Source organism: Anomaloglossus baeobatrachus, chromosome 3 (assembly GCF_048569485.1).
Source record: "Anomaloglossus baeobatrachus isolate aAnoBae1 chromosome 3, aAnoBae1.hap1, whole genome shotgun sequence".
In the NCBI taxonomy this organism is placed as follows: domain Eukaryota; kingdom Metazoa; phylum Chordata; class Amphibia; order Anura; family Aromobatidae; genus Anomaloglossus; species Anomaloglossus baeobatrachus.
In genome coordinates this window covers 174295481-174319842 of record NC_134355.1, presented here as the reverse complement: position 1 = coordinate 174319842, position 24362 = coordinate 174295481, and the positions used below count along the sequence as shown (strand labels likewise).

General features: G+C 46.4%; 1 protein-coding gene across 1 annotated transcript in view; it reads right to left on the bottom strand.

Annotated features, from left to right (window-relative positions):
* The window catches only part of TMEM87B (transmembrane protein 87B), a 101621-nt gene extending 92279 nt beyond the window's left edge, over positions 1–9342 (bottom strand). The window contains exon 1 of the mRNA XM_075339590.1: positions 9056–9342. Within this exon, the coding sequence (XP_075195705.1) occupies positions 9056–9169 (114 nt within the window). The 5' untranslated portion in view covers positions 9170–9342. The remainder of the gene's footprint in view (positions 1–9055) is intronic.
* Between the last annotated feature and the right edge of the window lie 15020 nt (positions 9343–24362).

The window sequence follows — 24362 nt, the reverse complement described above, 5'->3', positions numbered from 1 at the left end:
TGCAGCTGCTGTCTGCTCTCCTGCATACACTAGTGAATGGAGGATGCTGAGACTTGTAGTTCTGCAGCTGCTGTCTGCTCTCCTGCATACACTAGTTCTGCAGCTGTCTGCTCTCCTGCATACAATGAACATTTTGAAGAAGGAAATGACATCAGACCTTTTTTTTTTTTTTTTTCATCAACAATCTTTAATGGCATTGAGCACTGATTAAAAACGCAGTGAGTAAAAACGCAGCAAAAAACGCACCAAATCGCGGCAAAAACGCATGCGTTTTTGCCGCGTTTTTTAGCCGCGGGTGCGTTTTTTTAGACAAAAACGCACATAAAAACGCAGCGTGAAAAAAACGTCTAGTGCGCACATACCCTAAGGCTGCTTTCACACATCCGGCTTTTGCAATGCGGCACAATCCGGCACTTTGCAGGAAAACCGCAACCGGTTTTTTTTTGCTACCGGTTGCGTTTTTCCTGCATAGACTTTAATTAGTGCCGCATTGTGCCGCATGGGCTTGCGTTCGGTCCGGTTTTTGCCGCATGCGGCAGATTTAGCCGATGCGGCGGCCGGATGGAACGTTCCCTGGCACGTTTTTTGCTCCGGCAAAAAAACCCGCATCGCGCCGCATCCGGCCGATGTGGCGCTTTTCCCAATGCATCCCTATGGATGCCGGATGCGGCGCGATGCGGAAAAAAACGCATCCGGCCGCCGCATGCGGTTTTTGCCACTGCACATGCTCAGTAGCATGCCGCAAGCGGCAAAAACCGGACCGGCCGCATGTAAAAAACTTATGCAAAGGATGCGGTGTTTTCACCGCATCCGTTGCATAGGCTTCACAGCCGGATTGAGCCGCACTGCTCAAACCGGATGTGTGAAAGCAGCCTGAGCAACATCGCTGCTGATGCACAACTTGCTAGCGATGTTGCTGTGTGTGACATCCAGCAACAACCTGGCCCCTGCTGTGAGGTCGCTGGTTGTTGCTGAATGTCCTGGACCATTTTTTAGTTGTTGCTGTCCCGCTGTGAAGCACAGATCGCTGTGTGTGACAGCGACAGAGCAACAACTAAATGTGCAGGCAGCAGGAGCCGGCTTCTGCAGACGCTGGTAACCAATGTAAACATCGGGTAACCAAGAAGCCCTTACCTTGGTTACCCGATATTTACCTTCGTTACCAGCCTCCGCCGCTCTCAGCTGCCAGTGCCGGCTCCTGCTCTGTGCACATGTGGCTGCAGGACACATCGGGTAATTAACCCCATGTGTACTGTAGCTAAGAGAGCAGGGAGCCAGCGCTAAGCAGTGTGCGCGGCTCCCTGCTCTGTGCACATGTAGCTGCAGTACACATCGGGTAATTAACCCTATGTGTACTGTGGCTAGGTGTGCGCTGGTAACCAAGGTAAATATCGGGTTGGTTACCCGATATTTACCTTAGTTACGAAGCGCAGCATGCTTCCACGTGTAGCGACGCTCCAGCGATCCCTGCCAGGTCAGGTTGCTGGTGGGATCGCTGGAGCGTCGCTTAGTGTGACATCTCACCAGTGACCTCCTAGCAACTTACCAGCGATCCCCATCAGGTTGTATCGTTGTTGGGATCGCTGGTAAGTTGTTTAGTATGACTGGGCCTTAAGTCTTTACATGTGGTTCTATAAAGCAATAAACTCATTGTAAAACTGATCTGTTAAGGTTGTAAGGCTAAGAACAGAGCAAAGGTGACTGCAGTAGAGACGTCTCGCCTGGAAAAGAAGGGAATTTTGTTTACTTACCGTAAATTCCTTTTCTTCTAGCTCCTATTGGGAGACCCAGACAATTGGGTGTATAGCTTCTGCCTCCGGAGGCCACACAAAGTATTACACTTTAAAAGTGTAACCCCTCCCCTCTGCCTATACACCCTCCCGTGCATCACGGGCTCCTCAGTTTTGGTGCAAAAGCAGGAAGGAGGAAACTTATAAATTGGTCTAAGGTAAATTCAATCCGAAGGATGTTCGGAGAACTGAAAACCATGAACCAAAAGAACAATTCGACATGAACAACATGTGTACACAAAAGAACAAACAGCCCGAAGGGAACAGGGGCGGGTGCTGGGTCTCCCAATAGGAGCTAGAAGAAAAGGAATTTACGGTAAGTAAACAAAATTCCCTTCTTCTTTGTCGCTCCATTGGGAAACCCAGACAATTGGGACGTCCAAAAGCAGTCCCTGGGTGGGTAAAAGAATACCTCGATAAAAAAGAGCCGAAAACGACCCCCTCTTACAGGTGGGCAACCGCCGCCTGAAGGACTCGCCTACCTAGACTGGCGTCTGCCGAAGCATAGGTATGCACCTGATAGTGTTTCGTGAAAGTGTGCAGACTAGACCAAGTAGCTGCCTGACACACCTGCTGAGCCGTAGCCCGGTGCCGCAATGCCCAAGACGCACCCACGGCTCTGGTAGAATGGGCTTTCAGCCCCAAAGGAAGCGGAAGCCCAGAAGAACGGTAGGCTTCAAGAATCGGTTACTTGATCCACCGAGCCAAGGTTGACTTGGAAGCCTGCGAACCCTTACGCTGGCCAGCGACAAGGACAAAGAGCGCATCTGAACGGCGCAGGGGCGCCGTGCGAGATACGTAGAGCCGGAGTGCTCTCACCAGATCTAACGAGTGCAAATCCTTTTCACATTGGTGAACTGGATGAGGGCAAAATGAAGGTAAGGAGATATCCTGATTGAGATGAAAAGAGGATACCACCTTAGGGAGAAATTCCGGGACCGGACGCAGAACCACCTTATCCTGGTGAAAAACCAGGAAGGGGGCTTTGCATGACAGCGCTGCCAGCTCCGATACTCTACGGAGCGATGTAACTGCCACTAGAAATGCCACCTTCTGCGAAAGACGTGATAAAGAGACATCCCGCAGCGGCTCGAAAGGTGGTTTCTGAAGAGCCAATAGCACCCTGTTAAGATCCCAGGGTTCCAGCGGACGCTTGTAAGGTGGGACTATGTGGCAAACTCCCTGCAGGAACGTGCGGACCTGCGGAAGCCTGGCTAGGCGCTTTTGAAAAAATACGGATAGCGCCGACACTTGTCCCTTGAGAGAGCCGAGAGATAAACCCTTGTCCATTCCGGATTGAAGGAATGAAAGAAAAGTGGGTAAGGCAAAGGGCCAGGGGGTAAAACCCTTACCAGAGCACCAGGATAAGAAAATCCTCCAAGACCTGTGATAGATCTTGGCGGACGTTGGTTTCCTGGCCTGTCTCATGGTGGCAATGACATCCTGAGATAGCCCTGAGGACGCTAAGAGCCAGGACTCAATGGCCACACAGTCAGGTTGAGGGCCGCAGAATTCAGATGGAAAAACGGCCCTTGAGACAGCAAGTCTGGGCGGTCTGGGAGCGCCCACGGTTGACCCACCGTGAGATGCCACAGATCCGGGTACCACGACCGCCTCGGCCAATCTGGGGCGACGAGAATGGCGCGACGACAGTCGGACCTGATTTTGCGCAGCACTCTGGGCAGCATCGCCAGAGGAGGAAATACATAGGGCAGTCGAAACTGCGACCAATCCTGAACTAATGCGTCCGCCGCCAGAGCTCTGTGATCCTGAGACCGGGCCATGAATACCGGACTTTGTTGTTGTTCCGTGACGCCATGAGATCGACGTCCGGCGTTCCCCAGCGGCGACAGATCTCTCGAAACACGTCTGGGTGAAGAGACCATTCCCCCGCGTCCATGCCCTGTCGACTGAGAAAATCTGCTTCCCAGTTTTCTACGCCCGGGATGTGAACTGCGGAGATGGTGGAAGCTGTGGCTTTGGATGTGTGCCTCCTTCCACACAAAGCATAAAACTGAGGAGCCCGTGATGCACGGGAGGGTGTATAGGCAGAGGGGAGGGGTTACACTTTTTAAAGTGTAATACTTTGTGTGGCCTCCGGAGGCAGAAGCTATACACCCCAATTGTCTGGGTCTCCCAATGGAGCGACAAAGAAAGGGAGGATCTAGTGCAAGTCATGGACAATCCCTTTCACAAACCAGAAACAAACATGGCCTTCACGTAAAGCTGTCACCTGGGCCCATTCACTATTGGGGAATGATGTCATGAACAGTTCTCTAGCCCAGGGACTACATTCAGCCCTTAGGTTGTTCCCATCTGGCCTACAGAGTCAGCCATAGGGCTGGAATTCAAATGTAATGCGGCATCGCAGTGGCCACCTGACCTGCATCAATACAATAATCTGACTTTTAAACACAAATCAGGTGCATACGTGACTTTCAAGAATGAAGAGGACAAGATTAGGAATGTGAGTGAGAGAGAAGGGAGCAAGTACAGAAACAAAAACAAGAGGGTAAAAATAAAAGTGGATTGTGCAAAGAAAAAAAAAAAAACAACTGGATTGTGGAGAAGCAAAGAGACACAGAGATTGAAAGACAGGGCTGTGGAGTCTGTAAACCAAACCTTCGACACCGACTCCGACTCCTACATATATTGCTTATAGTTAGGTGAAAAATGTATTGTAATACATGAACATGTGTATGTGAACATCAGACATTTACCGTAATAATTTTTATGATACAATAATCAAGATATTTGGATAGAACATAAAATATATTTATTGGAATACAACTTTAGAACACAAACTGTAATAAATTGTAAATATGTAATACACTATGTAATATACAGTAGATTTTATATATATATATATATATATATATATATATATATATAACACAAGATATATATACATTACATATTGTATTACATATTTCCAATTCATTAGTTTGTGTTCTAAAGTTGTATTCCAATAAATATATTTTATGTTCTAAATATCTTGATTATTGTATCATACAAATAATTAAATGTCTGATGTTCACATTGTGCTACAATACATTTTGCATTATACTAAATATTATTTAGTAAAATATTCAGCACATTCTGCATTGCACTACTGTCCCCAATTTGTTATATATTTTAGGAGTCTGAGTCGGTGCATTTTATACCGACTCCACCAAAATGAGCTCAGACTCCACAGCCCTGTTGAAAGACAGATAAAAACTATAGGAGAGATCATAGTAAGAATAGCAGACGATCAAGGCTCATCTCTGCTCATTATAGTGACTGCTGAATAACAGGAGACTAGGATTTAGAAACTTTATAAAATAGGCAGTGACTCATATGGTGGTGATTAGCTGCTACATATCAGGACATGTTACAGTAAGCCCTGTAGTAAGATGTTTTAGCAGTAGCAGCTGGTCTGATTTAATACTTAAAATATAAAATTTAAAAATAGCTAACAAAAATATTAAAAATAATTAATAAACTGACAAAAAAATAAAATACTATATATTAATAATGTGCAGAATTCAGTTCAGCCAGTTGGCTCTTCTCTCCACACTATAGTGACGGTCTCTCAAGTGGCCGCTGGGGAACATTAGTTGCTCTAGCTCAGTGTTAAAAAAATAGATGGCTCCAGATTACAGTTTGTCTACAAATGAAGCCTTAAGGCCCCATCACACACAGAGATAAATCTTTGGCAGATCTGTGGTTGCAGTGAAAACATGGATATATTGTTCCATTTGTACACAGCCACAAACCTGGCACTGATTGTCCACAATTTCACTGCAACCACAGATCTGCTGCAGATGCATCTCTGTGTGTGACAGGGCCTTTAAAGAAGTGGTCCATTACCAAGCATAATGGCCACATTGATGTAAAGCTGAATCAGAAGGCTTTTTTTAAATACCTTCTGTTGTCCATTCACTGTCCACTCATTCCCTTCACGTGACCCGGGCTGCAGTGACCTCTGATGTTCGGTGATGTCAAGTCAATTTCCGGAATTGGAAGTTGACCCGGCATCACCGAGGCGGGGCCAGTCTCCATGAGTGCCTGGGCTGTGGGCGGTGTTTCAGCATCTCTCCTGCTTGCGGCGCTCTGTGATGAATGAGAGAATGATGGGCTGTGATGTGCAATAACACTTCACCCACAGCCCGGTAACTCACAGAGACTGGATCCCGCCTCGGTGATGACGGGTCCAGAAGTGGACTTGACATCACTGGACATCAGAGGTCACTGCAGCCCGGGGTCACGTGATGGGGGATGACTGGACAACAGAAGGTATTTAGAAAAAGCCTTCTGTCTCAGCTTTACATCGGTGTGGCCATTATGCTTTGTAATGGACCACTTCTTTAAGGCTTCATTTGTAGAGGTCACTACAGCCGTGTGATGGGAATAAGCGGAAAGCGATAGCACCACTCATAGGCAGAATGGACAACAGAAGGTATTTAGAAAAAAAGCCTTCTGTCTCAGATTTACATCGATGTGGCCACTTTGTTTTGTTGTGGACCCAACATATGGAACAAAAAAACTCTCCTAAAACTTAACTTTTAATAGTGAACCACTAAAAGTGACTAAGTCACATAAAATCGTGAACATAAAAGAACACATACACTGCGCTCCCACCACAGGGGAAACCTAGTATATGCGTACTACATAAAAGACAAGCACATAGACCCCGTGAAATAACTGAATTCCCAGTGATATTTAGCTCCCGTACTCACCCGTGATAGAGTTCAAACCCCCAAACGGGGAAAACCAGGATTGCTTGCAAACTAAATGAGATCCAAATCACTTTTGACCACAAAAATTCTTGTGGTGGGAGCGCAGTGTATGTGTTCTTTTATGTTCACGATTTTGTGTGACTTTGTCACATTTAGTGGTTCACTATTAAAAGTTAAGTTTTAGGAGAGTTTTTTGTTCCATATGTTGGATCTTGCATTTCTCCTGGACCCTTTTCTTGCTATCTAATATTTTTTCTGATGGGTCTGTAGTATATTAGTATCTAGCTTACAATTTTGTTGTGGACCACCTCTTCAAGAATCTTCTCATACTAGTCTATGATGGCAGTACACTGAAGTAAGCTACGTTGGAAAGGAGTCAAACATTTCTTACACTAGTGTCTGCCTCAGTCACTGAGTTCTGGGACTTGTCTGTGGAACGTCTCTATACCATTTGTGAGTTATTCAGATAGAAGTCCCTAACAAAGTGCTGAGCAAGTATTAGGCCATGGGGTGAACTATTTGTAGCAAACCAATAGTAAGGAAGAAAATAAAATAAACAGCGGAGGTCCGTCCGGTGTCACAGGTGCCCCTTCTTTGTAAAAACAGCGGAGGTCCGTCCGGTGTCACAGGTGCCCCTTCTTTGTAAAAACAGCGGAGGTCCGTCCGGTGTCACAGGTGCCCCTTCTTTGTAAAAACAGCGGAGGTCCGGTGTCACCGGTGCCCCTTCTTTGTAAAAACAGCGGAGGTCCGGTGTCACCGGTGCCCCTTCTTTGTAAAAACAGCGGAGGTCCGGTGTCACCGGTGCCCTTTCTTTGTAAAAACAGCGGAGGTCCGGTGTCACAGGTGCCCCTTCTTTGTAAAAACAGCGGAGGTCCGGTGTCACAGGTGCCCCTTCTTTGTAAAAACAGCGGAGGTCCAGTGTCACAGGTGCCCCTTCTTTGTAAAAACAGCGGAGGTCCGGTGTCACAGGTGCCCCTTCTTTGTAAAAACAGCGGAGGTTCGGTGTCACAGGTGCCCCTTTATAAAACAGCGGAGGTCCGATGTCACAGACAGGTGCCCCTTGTTTATAAAACAGCGGGGTCCGGTGTCACAAGTGCCCAGACACATCAGGGCTGCTGTGCAGGGAGTTGGCAGCTGAGGACGCATGTACCCGATGCGGCCTATACATGGCCAAAAAAAACCCGCCGCATAATACAGAACCAGGTAAACCAGTCAGCCCCTAATCGCACCTAAACGTTGTGGACATTTTCTAACCACACATTAAGTTGCTGCACACATCTTAAAGGGAACCTGTCAGCAGAAAATTTGCACAAAACCTAAAAGATTCCCCTTCTGCAGCTCCTGGGCTGCATTCTAGCAAGGTTCCTATTGTTATTGTGCCCCCTTCGAGACCAAAATAAATACTTTATAAAGTGGTACCTATTCCTATGCAAATCTTGTTAATCGTACACGGGTCGGGCTGTCTCGTGTCCGTTATTCTGCCTCCTGCTGCTTTACGCTGTCCCCCATCGCTCAATTTCATACCTCAGGATGCCGCCCAGTGCGCCCAAGGTCTCGCGCATGCGCCGTGCCACTCTAGCGGGACTGTGCTCTGTGCACAGTGTGACCGCTGGTGACGTGTTGCGCAGGCGTGAGATTATGGGCGGTGCAGTGATTTTCATCAGCAAGTACCCGCCCATAATCTCGTGCCCGCGCTTTCCCCTCTGCATCCACCGTTCTGCGCAAGCGCTGGCCAGATGAAACCACGTCACCTCTTACCAAGATGGGAAACCGGTGACATGGGTTCATCTGGCCAGCGCTTGCGCAGAACGGTGGAGGCAGAGGGGAAAGCGCGGGCAAGAGATTATGGGCGGGTACTTGCTGATGAAAATCACAACGCCGCCCATAATCTCACGCCTGCGCAACACGTCACCAGCGGTCACACTGTGCACAGAGCACAGTCCCGCTAGAGTGGCACGGCGCATGCACGAGACCTCGGGCGCACTGGGCGGCATCCTGAGGTATGAAATTGAGCGATGGGGGACGGCATAAAGCGGCAGGAGGCAGAATAACAGACACGAGACAGCCCGACCCGTGTACGATTAACAAGATTTGCATAGGAATAGGTACCACTTTATAAAGTATTTATTTTGGTGTAAAAGGGGGCACAATAACAGGAACCTTGCTAGAATGCAGCCCAGGAGCTGCAGAGGGGGAAACTTTTAGGTTTAGTGCAAAATTTCTGCTGACAGGTTCCCTTTAAGCTCTCACTGTAATTCTCTGGGAGGAATTCATTGTAGTCTTCTGAAATTCTCTACAAAATCCAAAACAACTTCCTCGTGTGACGTGGGTTTTGATGTGGAAAGCATGCAGTGGCCCCGCCGTGTGGCCAGTAGTGGCTATGGAGGGGGGTGCCTAGGACTGCGGGGCGCAGCAGCATTTAGCTGTCAAAGATCACATTAGGAAAACTACGAAGTGTCCTAGAAGTCTACACTGGGGGACTACAGGTCCCAGCGAACAATGACAGTCTATGAGATGAAGCCACAATAATAGAGCAGCACTCACACTGGACGTCGGGACCCTCCAGATCCCCGGCTCCGGCACCGCCTCACCCAGGCCCGGCCACAGGCACAACACAGCCGCCATGGGAAGCAGGCGAGATAGGTGGGCGGCCACCATATTGCCAGCGACTCCTCGCACCCGGCGCCTCGTCTTGTTCCTCTTCTGGAATGACGGCTCCCGGTGCCAACCCGGACCCTGCTCACCTGGCCGGCTGTGACATCACGGTTGTACCTTGGGTAGGAGGAGAACGACTTCCCGAACGCCCCTTTGTCATGGCTACATTGTATACGGAGTATTAGTTATCATTTACATGAAGTTCCCTTTCTAGGGGAAGAAATAAGTTTATTATGGTGCATAGAACGTGTCCCTATTCTGGCTTTGCTGACCGCCATGTTGTCGGAGACCAAATGTTTATTACAGTGCGTTGTGTTATTGCACGCTATGGAGCCTTTACAGGAGACACCTTGTCTGAGAGCGGAAGTCACTATCCAAATGGAGGAATGTGCATGTAGTGGGGCAGCAGGCAGGGCCATTACCACTTATTATTTCTTTTTAAAACACCTTTAATTCCAGGCTGCTGTACATGAAAAAAGGGGTCACATACATAACATACAGGGCGGTCCAAAAGTAGGTTGACAGTATGTGTAATAGGGTTATCAAACATGGTGTAAAGTGAAACTGACTCAGTTGCCCTTGGCAACCAATCAGATTTTACCTTTCATTTTCCAAAGAGCCTGTGAAGAATGGAAAGCGGAATCTGATTGGTTGCTAAGGGCAACTGAGTCAGTTTCACTTTACACGATGTTTGATAACCCTATTACACATACTGTCCACCTACTTTTGGACCACACTGTATATATATAAAATTCTAAGCAAGACTGTAAGGCACAGAAGGGAGCGGACCCTGCCCTCACAGGTAGTTTGTTGGGAGCCGGAGCAGCTGCGGGGATAGTGAGGCGGCAGCGGGTTATGGATGGCGGCTTGCATTTTTCAATACATGAGTTTTCAGTTTCCAAATGTGGGAGAAAAACAAACTTGTGGAGGCACTGAGATCACCAGCATAGGGAGATATGTAAAGTGCCAGGGAGGGGCAGTCGTGGGGAGGCTCGTGGTCCTCAACCCACCCCGACACAGTGCAGACATGGGGGGCAGAGTGTTGTGGGTGGTAGGTGGTGTGGTGGTAGTACCTGCTGAATGCTGCATCTCATTCCACTGAGCACTTGATTGTATATAAAGAGTCCCTCACCACCTTCAAGTCCACACTCACTGCTGCAAAACAAACCTACTTCTCATCCCTCATATCCTCTCTCTCTCACAACCCTAAACAGCTATTCAAGACTTAAAATTCTCTCCTCCGTCCTCCAGCACCACCTCCCTCTCCTCTCATCTCGGCTGAAGACTTTGCCTCTTTCTTCAAGCAGAAGATTGACAACATCAGAGCAAGCTTTGGCCCACAATCACCACAGCCCCTCATCATAGCTACTCAGCCCTCTTCCTCCAAATCCAGCTTCTCCACCATGACAGAAAACAATCTTTTCACTCTACTCTCAAGATCACATCTAACTACTTGTGCACTTGACCCGCTCCCATCGCACCTCATCCCCAACATCACCGCAGTCCTCATCCCAGCCCTAACCCATCTCTTCAACCTATCACTAACAAGTGGTGTATTCCCCTCATGCTTTAAACATGCCTCCATTACACCCATCCTCAAAAAGCCCTCCCTTGACCCATCCTCTGTGTCAAACTATCGCCCCATATCCCTTCTCCCCTATGCCTCAAAACTACTGGAACAGCATGTCCATCTTGAATTGTCCTCATACCTCTCCTCCTGCTCCCTCTTTGACCAGCTACAATCTGGCTTCCGTCCACATCACTCTACTGAAACTGCCCTAACCAAAGTCACCAATGATTTACTTACCGCCAAAGCCAAGCAACACTACTCTATCCTCCTCCTCCTGGACCTGTCCTCTGCCTTCGACACAGTAGACCATTCCCTCCTACTACAGATTCTCTCATCTCTGGGCATCACAGACTTGGCCCTATCTTGGATCTCCTCATACCTAACCGACCGAACTTTCAGCGGCTCCCATTCTCACACCACTTTCTCATCTCGCCCCCTATCTGTCGGTGTCCCACAAGGCTCAGTTTTTGGACCCCTGCTGTTCTCCATCTACACCGTCGGCCTGGGACAGCTCATAGAGTCCCATGACTTTCAGTATCATCTCTATGCCGATGACACACAGATCTACCTCTCTGGACCTGACATTACCTCTCTACTAACCAAAATTCCACAATGTCTGTCTGCTATTTCATCCTTCTTCTCTGCGCAATTCCTAAAGCTTAACATGGACAAAACAGAGTTCATTGTCTTTCCTCCTTTTCACTCATCTCCTCCAACAAGCCTTTCCATCAAACTTAATGGTTGCTCACTCTCCCCAGTCTCACAAGCTCATTGCCTTGGCTTGGAGTAACCCTCGACTCTGCTCTATCCTTCAAGCCACACATCCAAGTCCTCTTCACCTCATGCAGACTACAACTCAAAAATATCTCCCGGATCCGTGCTTTCCTTAACCAAGAATCAGCAAAAACATTAGTGCATGCCCTCATCATCTCCCGCCTCGACTACTGCAATCTCCTGCTCTATGGCCTCCCTTCCAACACTCTTGCACCCCTCCAATCTATCCTAAACTCTGCGGTCTGCTTAATCCACCTCTCCCCTCGCTATTCCCCAGCCTCGCCACTGTGCCAATCCCTTCACTGGCTTCCCATCGCCCAACGACTCCAGTTCAAAACATTAACCATGACATACAAAGCCATCCACAACCTGTCTCCTCCTTACATCTGTGATCTAGTCTCCCGGTACCTACCTGCACGCAACCTCAGATCCTCACAAGATCTTCTTCTCTACTCCTCTCTTATCTCCTCTTCCCACAATCGCGTACAAGGTTTCTTCCGTGCCTCCCCCATACTCTGGAACGCTCTATCTCAGCATATCAGACTCTCCCCTTCCGTGGAAAGCTTTAAGAGGAACCTCAAGACCCATCTCTTCCAACAAGCCTACAACCTACAATAACACTCAGTCCAGTACACCACTGTGCAACCAGCTCTGTCCTCACCTATTGTACCATCACCCATTCCCTGTAGACTGTGAGCCCTCGCGGGCAGGGTCCTCTCTCCTCCTATACCAGTCTGTTTTGTACTGTTAATGATTGTTGTACGTATACCCGCTTTCACTTGTAAATCGCCATGGAACAAATGGCGCTATAATAATAAATAATAATAATAATAATCTTTGTTCGGCTTCTCAGGATCCCGTTCACTGCAATCAGCTGCGCACCCAGCATTGTCAGAAAGAAGTCCACCACCAGATGCAATTTTAACAACTTTACTTAACACTTTGCAGACAGTTTCAAGCTTTTCAAGGCAGATTTTACAGCATCGCCATGGGGCGCCTTATCCTCCTATTTCTGACCCAACGCCCCAGCATGATGGCGGATCGTTCGGCTTGGCTCACAAATGGATGGACTCCTTTCATGCCCTCCTGCTGTGACTGCGTTCCCTCAAGAACTAGCAGGTTCCGGCCTTTGAAGGGCGCCTTTCTCCTCTACTTCTCCTCTTTACTGGTTACTCTTTACACCTCACTGCAGACGAGTTCCCCTTTCACTGTATACTGCTCTTTTTCTCCTCTTCTTCACTGTTTTTGTCTCTCACTTCCACATCATCAACTCCACTTCGCTGCTCCTGACCCTGCAGGTCCTTGTCTCATGCTCTGCATCTCCCTATCTGACTGAAACAGGAAGCTGCCTTTTCCTATATCTCTTTCTGTGCTGATGAGCCACCCTCTCACTTAACCCCTGCTGCGCTGTCACTCACTACCCATCCCTTCTCTCTTAGGGACCCGGGACCCATGACACCTAGTGGCAGTCGGCCGTATTACACAGGAGAGATATACGAACAAAAAAATCACAATACAGTTCACACATATAAATGCTATAGTTCCATTAATCACCATAAGTAAGTGGGGGCGGTAGGGCACTGGACACCCTATTACATTCTCCCCCACTTTAAATTCGCCAGTCCTCTGGTGATGGGAACCGTTCCTAAAAGACATAACACCATAGAAAAAAATATTTTAACATGTCACCTACATTCAAGATTAATAACCGGGGTGCGCGTTCCTTTCCAGGGGCCGTAGACCCGTCCGGCCCTCCAGGGAAAAAAAACTTGCAATCATCTAAAATCAGTCCTAAAACATATACTGTAGTTCTCTCACCCACCAGTCATGGTGAGGACCACAGAGTGGCATTGTCCACTTCACCCACCGGGCCCGAACGGTGGGGATGCTGTCCTTAAAACAAAGGAGGAAAACATCCAAACAGTCTTGGAGGTCTAGCACTTACTATAACGAACGTCCCATTTTTGTTTCCATTTCCGCTGAACGCAGTTTCTCAGTGTTGGGGCAAAGTCCATGGAAGAGGACAGGGGAGAGTCCAGGGGCAAAGTGGGGGCATGTCTATAAAAAGGACTGAACCAAGTCCGTTGCAGGACAGGGTCAATGGGGGCAATAGGACAGGGTTCCTGAGAGCTGCAGGGCGAGTCGTGGGCCGAGGGTACAGTCCTCCTCCAGCCTCAAGGGCTAGCAGATTCCCCAAATCCAGCAGAGGGGAAGAAAACACACAATCCCGGCCAAGTCTTGCCATGAGGGGTATGTCCCATTCTTCCATAACACATTAACCTTCAGGCCTCTTCCGGCCACTTCAGGGCAACATTGTCTGGCTCAACTGAAGCAGGTTTGGCTAGCCTGGGGTCCCTTTCATCCTGGGGAGGGCTTTTGAATGACCCCCCCTTGTTAACATAGCATTACGACCAACAGTGGAACAGCAGAGGTTATACTCACGCTCTTCGGGCTTCTTTGCTGCCTTCCGGCACCCAATGGCCACCCGCAACTCCTGAGACTAGCAGCCGAAGTATCTCCTCCAGCTCCGCTGCGGTTCCGGCCTCCGCCATGCTCAACACTGTCTTGGCTCTGCTGTGGGCTCCACTCTGCGCATTCTGCAGTGCTGAATTCTTACTCCAAGATGATGCTGGCCGGGTCAATGATGCACACTTCCTGCGTTCTAGGACCCGCATTTTCCAGAGCCAGAGCCCTGTCATTTCACATGCCGATCTCTTTGGCCGCGGCCACAGCCATGCCTCTCGAACATGCTGGGCTGTACTCACCAGCCAGCGTCTCTTCAGTTGCTGCGCCCGCTTCATGCGGATGCCTCCTCTGCTGGGCAGGAACTTCATCTTCCACCGAACTCCTAGGCAATTAAATCCTCCCATCACAGTCCAGGCCTTCTCTTCAGCGCCTCCATCCAGCATGGCCAACACTCCTTCAGGACAGGTACCTTTTTGGCGCGCTTTGGCACCGTCTCCTCCCACGATGGGCAGGGTCTCCTTCCCTTGTGGCACATGTCATTGCCATCTTAGGAGCCATACTGCCATCCGCTATCTTGCTTGTGGTCTTCTCACCAGTTTTAGTTTTTCTTTCAACCTTCAGCATGTTGCTTTGCTGCAGCACAGCTTTATAATCAAAAAGACTGCTGGAACACCATTGTACCAAATGTATGTGGCATACACAAATATCGATCCTAAAACCGTCTAGCATTGTACAGATAATTAAAGATGCATACATGAAACACAAAAAAGTCACTTCCCCTGAAAAATTGTGCATGCTGCACTATCACTATAAACTGGTCATAAGCCAGTCCAGTGTTATGCAAACAATTAAAGATACATACAGTAAATAGATCAATCACTTCCCTTAAAAATGGTGCATACTGCATTGCCTCAACGCATTTCTCCACCCCTTTTCCGGATCATCAGGAGGCCCAGGGAGGAAAAAAGGAAAAAGGAAGCTCTTCATATGCTGATGTCTTCCATGAGCATATTTATGACCTATTCCAAACTGAAGCCTTGTGCCTTCTTCTCCCGGAAATTTTCTCCATCTGAACGAAACTATGATGTGGGTAATCGGGAATTGTTGGCTATGAAATGGGGTTTTGAAAAATGAAGACATTGGTTGGAGGGGGCTAGACATCAAATTGTGGTGCTCACTGATCATAAGAATCTGACCTACTTTGAATCTGTCAAGAGACTGAATCCTAGGCAGGCCAGGTGGGCTCTATTTTTTACGCGTTTCGATTTTTTGGTCTCTTTTCTACCGGGCACCAAGAATATTACAGCAGATTCCCTCTCTAGAAGTTTCTTGGCTGATTCTCTTGATGATGCTGAGCCATCTACCATCCTGAATGAAGGTGTGGTCCTCTCCGCCATTTCGCCCGATTTGAGGTTAACACTTGAGAGATTTCAGGGGGACAAATCTGAGAGGTGTCCTGTGGGGAAACTGTATGTTCCTGATCAATAGAGGAGTAGAGTTATGTCCGAGATTCATTGTTCCGTCTTGGATGGTCATCCTGGGATTTTTGGTACTAGGGATCTAGTGAGTATGTCATTTTGGTGGCCTTCTTTATCTCGGGATGTCAGGAGTTTTGTGCAATCTTGTGGGGTTTGTTCTAGATCCAAGCCTTGTTGTTCACGTTCTAGTGGGTTGTTATTGCCATTGCCTGTACCTAAGAGACCTTGGACTCATATCTCTATGGATTTTATTTCGGATATTCCTGTTTCTCAGAGGAGGACGGTTATTTGGGTTGTTTGTGATAGATTTTCTAAAATTGTCCATTTGGTACCATTGCCTAAGTTGCCGTCTTCATCGGAGTTGGTGCCCTTGTTTTTTCAACAGGTGGTTTGTTTACATGGTATTTCTGAGAATATTGTGTCAGACAAAGGAGTTCAGTTTGTGCCCAGATTTTGGAGAGCATTTTATTCTAAATTAGAAATTGGGCTTTCTTTTTCTTCTGTGTTTCATCCTCAGACCAATGGTCAGACTGAGAGAGCAAACCAGACCTTGGAAACCTATTTGAGGTGTTTTGTATCTGCGGATCAGGATGACTGGGTTTCGTTTTTGCCATTGGCAGAGTTTGCTCTCTGTTTTTTTGCAATTTTGAGTTTTAGCCCAGTTTTTCTTCAGGGCAGGTTGAGGCTTTGGCCTGTCCGGGAGTTGATTCTGTGGTGGAGAGAACGCAGCAGATTTGGGGTCAAGTAGTAGTAGTGGTCAAATTGTTTCAGTCCCAGGAGAATGCCCAAAAGTTTGCCAACTGTTGGTCCCCGGTTTAAAGTGGGGGACATGCTTTGGTTGTCCTCCAAAAATATTTCTATGAGAGTTTCTTCTAAATTTAAGCCAAGATTTATTGGGCCTTATAAGATTTCAGAGATTGTTAATACCATATCTTTTCGTTTGGCTCTTCCTGAGTCTTTTAAAATTCAGAATGTTTTTCATAAGTTTTTGTTAAAGAAACATGTGGAACCAGCAGTTCCCACGGTGGCGTCTCCTGATCCTGTGTTGATAGAAGGAAATCTAGAGTATGAAATGGAGAAAATTTTGGATTCCCGTCTTAATAGACGAAAGCTTTAGTACCTTGTTAAGTAGAAGGGTTATGGTCAGGAGGACAATTCTTGGGTTTTTACTTCTGACATTCATCCTGATAGATTGGTTCGTGCCTTTCATCATGCCCATCCTGACAGACCCGGTGGCTCTGGTGAAGGTTCGGTGACCCCTCCTCAAGGGGAGGGTACTGTTGTGATTGTCAGTGGGTGCTGGTGTGGCACTCCCTCTGGTGGCCAGGAATGGTAATGAAGCTGAGTCTGAATCTGTGACTCAAACAGGTGTTGGTATTAATTGGGAATCCAGGAAGTCCTATTGCTGACTAGCCTGGTGTATATAGGAGAGCAGTTTCTGCTTAGCTGCTGCCGGTGATAAATGTTTGCTTCTGCCTCTGAAGATGGCTTTGAGTTTGTCCTTCAGTTTCCTCTATTTATCCTGTGCCAGAATTTATTCCAGATAAGTCTGCAGGTTTTCTTTTCCTAATTGCTGGTTTTGACCTACGGGTGTTTGTGGGGGTTTTTTTCAATTTGTTCTTTGTTTGTTTTCTTGTATGTGAGGATCTGTCTCTCTGCTATTTTTGAGAGGGCAGTTCCTTCAGCAAGAAAGGGAGTTTCTCCCTGCTCTGATTTTTATTATTTGCAGTTTTGAATATTATTCGTTCTGTGATTTTTTTTCTTCCCATTATATCTGCAGTTCTGTTTAAAGTGTCTGGCACAAGAGTACCTGATATAGTGGGGGAAAGATCGTGTGGTCGTAGGTCTTTTTTCTATCATGAGTTTGGTATTTTTTTGCAGGGTTTTTTGCTGGCCGCAATCACTTATATTTCCTGTCCTGTTGTATTTAGTAAATTGGGCCTCACTTTTGCTAATCTATATTTTCTGTTTATTGTGTTTTCTTACATCACCGTCGATACATGTTGGGGGCTTGCTATTCCTTTGGGAACTGCTCCAAGGCAAGTTAGGATTCCTCATTTCTATCTTTGAGGTGTAGCAAGTTTCTCTGGCAGTGACGAGGTGTCTAAGTGTGTTAGGAACATCCCACTGCTACTTCTACTGTTGTCTGATAGATAGGGGATTGCGGTCAGCTTAGTTTCCAACTACTCTTGTGGTTTTAGTTTTTTCCTGATTAATGGGATTTTTTGTGATCGTCCACAGTTACCAGTTCATAACAGAGGATCATGCTTATTGGGCCCCCTCCCCAGCCTAAAAATAGCAGCCTGCAGCTGCCCAGGATTGCAACAATTCTGGAACTTTACCCGGCTCATCCTGATTGTCTTAGTGTGGTGGCAATTGGGGTAATAAGGCATTAATAAGAGCTCATAGCTGCTACTAAGCCCTAGATTAGTACTAAGAGGCATCTATGAGACTCCCCTTTACTAATTTATAAACGAAAAGAAAAACACAAATACTGAAAAAATCCTTTATTTGAAATAAAGTAAAAAAAAAACCACACTCTTGCACTCCTTCATTAACCGCCAAAACACCCAGGTCCAACGTAATCTACATGAGGTCCCATGATGATTCCAGCTCTGCTACATCTGAAGTGATAACACATAGTCATAGAACATGACCACCCGCTGTGAACGTCAGGCAGAGGATGAGCCACGTGATGATCGGTGACATCACTCAGGTTATTTGCAGTTACAGCTACAGATTCTTCCTCCACCTGTAATCGCAGGTAACCTCACCTGACACTCAGTTCAAAGAGGTCACACGAGGCCAGGTAACCTACGATCACAGGTGGAGTACTGTGGGAACCTCCAGCTGTCACCACACATACTTGAGTGATGTCACCACTCATCGTGCAGCTCATTCTCTGGTCTACCTGAAGCTCACAGTGGGCGGTCATGTTATTTGGCTGTGCCCTGTCATTTCACATGTAGCAGAGCTGGAATCGTGGGACCTCATGTGGATTACGTCAGACCTGAGTGTTTTGGGGGTTAATAAAACGGTGAAAGAGGGTATTTTTTTGTATTTTATTTCAAATAAAGTATTTTTTCAGTGTTTGTGTTTATTTCTTTTCACTTACAGATTAGTAGTGTGTGGGTCTCATAGACATTACTTTTTTTCTGGACTGCTTAGTGTAGTTTTTGAAAAATCACAGTTTTATTAGCAGAGCAGGATATTATCACTAGAGGGCTAGTAAATTGGTGCCAGGCAGTCCAGCATATTCATGAGCTCTGTATAACACCGCCCTCACCACTGATGGTCAGTTTTCTGCCCATCTGTAGTGTGCACAGAAAACTGCTTATCAGTGGTGTGGACAGGGTTATATAGAGTTTAACATTCAGAGAACTGGTAGATCTGCAGCAGATACAACAGAGATTTTATCAAAATGACAATATGCAGATTAGCAGCAAAAAAATGGGTAAAAAAGGAACAAACTGAGCAACTTCGAATGGGGCGTGTTCACCAGTGCTAAACTACTGTGGTTCCCCCGAAAATAAGACACTGTCTTATATTTTTTTGCCCTGAAAAGAGCACTAGGTCTTATTTGGGGTGGGGGTATTCTTGGGGAAACATGGTTGGGGGAGAGTTAACCCCCCCCAAAAATGCAGATCTCCCTTCTCACGATAGTCATACTTACCAGACCCCAGGCATCTGTGTGGTTCCCAGGTCCTTTTGCAATCCTCGGCGGGTGCTCCCAGCAGGTATGCTGCATGCCATCCTCCCCTGTTTCTGGCCGACCTTCACACAGCAGATCACACACATTCATACATACACACACACCTCTGCAACATGCACAGTTCCACTTACATACACATCTCTACTACATGTACAGTTACACTTACATGCACAGCTCTCCTACATTCATGCACACACACACACAGCTCTAGTGCACAGTTACACTTACATGCACAGCTCTGCTACGTACGTGTACACTCACACAGCCCTACTGCACAGTTACACTTACATACACATCAGGTCACGTACACATACTCATACACACAAAAGATCGCACATACAATTGTGCGCACACATACACTGGTGATACCACTTGCTTCCAGGGAGCAGGGGACTCTCCGCTCTCTTGTCTCTGCGTTCCACAGCTGGGTCCTCCATGTGTTCCACCTGAAGGTCCTGGCACTGCACTGCACAGCTTCTCAGGTCCTTACCGTATGCCGGCCAGAAGCAATCGATATCGCTAGATGTGGCGAGTGTGTGTGTGCAATCTGATGTGATTGTGTGGGTGTGCGATCTCGTGTCTGTGTGTAATATGATATGTGATTGTGTGTGTGCGCGATCTTGTGTGTGATCTGATGTGTGTGGGTGTGCGGTCCGCTTCAAGTCCTTGATGCGTTCCACTGTCGGCGTCTGGTGAGTATGATAGCAGGGTCTTCTTTCTTCTCTCTTTTGGGGGTGTCTGCTTTTTATAATGAAGTGTCCTACAGTATTCTTTAACTTTTTTAGCTGCATGGGCACTTCATTATTGAACCGTGACTAGGGCTTATTTTCGGGGAGGTCTTATATTTAGCCTTGCTGAAAACTCTTGCTAGGCCTTATTTTCGGGGGAGGTCTTATTTTCAGGGAAATACAGTAGCCATGGCTGTTATTTTAATACTTGAGGTATTTTCTTCTGAAATGGTATTAGTATTAGGCCCCTTTCACACGTCAGTGATTCTGGTACATTTGTGCTTTTTTTTCAACGTACCAGAATCACTGACATACGCAGACCCATTATAATGAATGGGTCTGCTCACACGTCAGTGATTTTTCACTGCACGTGTCTCCATGCGGCGTACCCGCGTGTGCGTGTTTGCCGCATGGAGACATGTCCATTTTTTTCTGGCATCACTGATGTTCCACGGACCACGCAGTGGTGTGGTCCGTGAAACACGTGCCAGAAAAAAACGTGCTTTTAAAATAAAAAACATTTTAACTCACCCGGCGTCCAGCGATGTCCTCTGCAGCCCGTTCTCCCTGCTGCTTCTGAGCCGGCTCATTACTGTCGCGCATATTCATTATGTGCGACACAGCCGACCCGGAAGCAGCTGCTGCGGGGGTCACCGCCGGCCGGATGCTGCACCGCGGGAGCGATCAGCACCATGGAGAGCGGGAGCGCGCATAGGTGAGTAGTTTTCTAAGTGCAATCACGGGCCATGGAGAACGGAGCCCGGATTACACTTAGACAACCCACGTGTGCCGTGATTCACGGCACACGCAGGGACATGTGCGTGTTTTACACGCCAGTGAAAAACGTCACTGTTTTTCACTGACGTGTGAAACGGGCCTTATACTGAGTATATTGTGATCCGGGAAAAGCTGAAAACTCAAAGATGAAAATAGGCAGAGGATGTCATGAATCGTCTAAACTGGAAAACTCATTTTTAATTTAAAAATATTAGCTATGGTTTTCAGATGCATGATTGGACTAAGGAATGCAAATGGTTTTGTAACACAAATGTTTTACTGAGCTTCAAAAACAGTAACAAAAGACAAAAAATTGCAAATAATTAAGAAAAATATATACAGTATTTTAAACAAGATTATTAGGAAAGTACAGTGTGAATTTCTATTTACTTGTCGATGCTGCACCTTGAGATGGATAGCTTTTTCTGGCTCACTGTAATGTATTCTTAAAGGCAAACACATTGTTATTCATTTGGTGATATATACTTCCATAGTATAGAACACACATACATTACCTACAGTACAAACCTAAAATTAAAAGGATAGCAGTTACATTTACAACAGTCATTGTCTCTAGATGCCACATATCAGAATGGAAAACGAGAGCTATAACTGCGGAAAAGTTAGAAATATCTTTACTCACTCATTAAAAGAAAACTCGACAATTATTTATGTACAGACGCCGTTCCATTATGCCTTTAATTCAGTTTTTGACACTTTTGGAAACTTGATGACCCTTTAGAATGGATAGTTAAGGTTAGGGTAAACCAGTTAAGGGTTGGGCCATTTACCCCCCTTTCTGACCAGCCACATTTTCAGGTTTTTTCATTCATGTGGTTAACAGCTGTAAAAAAGAACATTTCCCCTATAGATTTTTCATGATACATGGAGCTTAATTTTTAGGTCACTGTCATTTTTTTTTCTGATATCGAGTGATATCATTGAGAAAATAAGGGAAATGTCTGTTTTTACAACAAAAAGACGGGTAAAATACATTTGAAAATTTGTTCCTTATTCTGTAACAATTATTTCTATATATTGGACAATTTTTTTATTTTTTTTTTTTTAAAAGGAAGGGGCCTGCAGCAGCAATTTGGATTGACAGTGGTATTTTAATGTATTATAGTTTTTTACCTGATATTTTTTTATTTTTCTTTTATTTCACACATTGTAACCCTCCCACCCCCATAAAAGTTATAAAATACTTGTGGGGAAGGAGATTTTAATATTTAAATAATTGTATTTTCATCTTATTTCCCCTGTAACTGGTGCAGTTATAGGGGAAATACAGCCTCATGGCTAAATAGCAGAGCTCTCTGGGTCTCCTGTGACCCAGCAGTGCCTGCTCTCTCCTTATAGTCAGTGATCCCATAACTGCTGTGTATCGAAAGGGAACCACTGTCAGTGCTCCCTATTACTGCATACACATTGCTAACCAAGCAAGAAACCATCATCTGTGCCTTCTCTGTGGGTTTGAAGACAGCCAGATTCCCGCTCCTGCATTTACACGTTTGCTTGTAGCTACTCTACTCTGCAGTGATGCTCTGGAGAAAATATATTTGAAAAGTTGCACAATTTTTTCAATTTTAAACGTTCTCACACTATTTTCACTGAGCTCTGACAAAATGGGCACAGTTGGGGCGGGATGGGGGTCTGACTAGCGTTGATGTTTGCTACGCCACAAGTCTTTCCCCAGTAAAGACTGAAGTAGGATTTGTGGCAAGGTGCATACAGAGGTGTACTCACTAATCCAGAGTATCTGATCTATGAAGAAGCATATGTTGGTTTTGATGTATAATAAAGCTGGTCTTGAAGTAACGGCCCTTAGTCATTTTTAAAATGCACAAATTTTATTAAAGTGGTTATTGTTGTTTGATAATTCTAATTACACACCTACTAGTTGAATTACTTTGCACCAGGTATGTGCGCCACAATTTTGGCTTACTTTTTGGTGCATGGTGTGGAATGTTAAGCCACACCCCTCTCAGTGAGTTAACACTCCTAGCCAATCAAGTTGTAAAAAGTGTCAAAAACACATCACAAATATGGTAGAAGTCAATTTTTGGGTGCAAATTACTCATTGACCTTGATAAATATGCACCACAGTGGTCATCTACTATAGCCAATATACTTAAGGGTGCTTTACACGCTGTTTCGTCATGGGGGTGATCGCTGCCGTAGCGAACAATATCGCTACGGCAACGTCACACGCACATACCCGCTTAGCGACGTCGCTGGAGACACCGAACAATCTCTCCTTTAAGGGGGAGGTTCGTTCGGCGTCACAGCGGCGTCACTAAGCGGCCGCCCAATAGCAGAGGAGGGGCGGAGATGAGCAGACGGAACATGCCACCCACCTCCTTCCTTCCTCATTGCCGGTGGACGCAGGTAAGGAGATGTTCATCGTTCCTGCGGTGTCACACATAGCGATGTGTGATGCCGCAGGAATGACGAACAACAAGCGACATGCACCACCAACGATATTATGAAAAGGAGCGACGTGTCAACGATCAACGATTTTTGACATTTTTGCGATCGTTGATCGTCGCTCCTAGCTGTCACACGCTGCGATGTCGCTAACGACGCCGGATGTGCGTCACAAACACCGTGACCCCGACGATATATTATTAGCGATGTCGCAGCATGTAAAGCACCCTTAAGGATTATACATCAAGTGGTATTACAGATCATGTCTTTGGAAATATATATGCTGCTTTAGATGCGATTACTGTATATTCATTTGAAAATTATCAGCTTTGAGACATACAGTATATATGTACAGTATATCTTTCATGAATTGTCTGCTTATACATTGGGCCAAACTGAACTTTTTATTTTAAGTATCCTCATGAAACCACATCACCAAAATTTGAAAATACCGTAGTTACTTTAACTGATCTTTTAAAGAATGTAACTTACACAAACGTCAACTTTAAATCTGAAGTTCAGTTAGCAGCTCAAAAATAATATATGTCAGTGTCAATAGTAGATGATAATTATATAATAGTTTTCCCCTACATTTTGCTGCTTGGCTACAGATTCTCCCCCCCACCAACCACCCTGTCCTATCTAGTGATACATCTACATTGAATAGAGAGGCGTCCAATGCATTTGGAACATCCCAATATATTTCATGGGGGTCTAAGGGTGGCTTTACACGCTACGATATCGCTAAAGCGATGTCGTTGGGGTCACAGAATTTGTGACGCACATCCCTCCGCTTTAGTGATGTCGTTGTATGTGACACCTATGAGCGATTTTGAATCGTCGCAAAAACGTTCAAAATCGCTCATCGGTGACATGTCCCCCTATTCCCAATTATCGTTGCTGCTGCAGTAACGATGTTGTTCGTCGTTCCTGCGGCAGCACACATCGCTATGTGTGACACCGAAGGAACGAGGAACCTCTCCTTACCTGCGTCCCGCCAGCAATGAGGAATGAAGGAGGTGTGCGGGATGTTCGTCCCGCTCATCTCCGCCCATCCGCTTTGATTGGGCGGCCGCTTAATGACGTCGCTGTGACGCCAAACGTGTGACGCCAAGGAGGTGGTTCGCCGGTCACAGCGACGTCGCTAAGCAGGTATGTGCGTGTGACGCTGCTGTAGCGATAATGTTCGCTACAGCAGCGATCACCACATATCGGCCGTACGATGAGGGCGGGTGCTATCGCGCTCGACATCGCTAGCATTTGC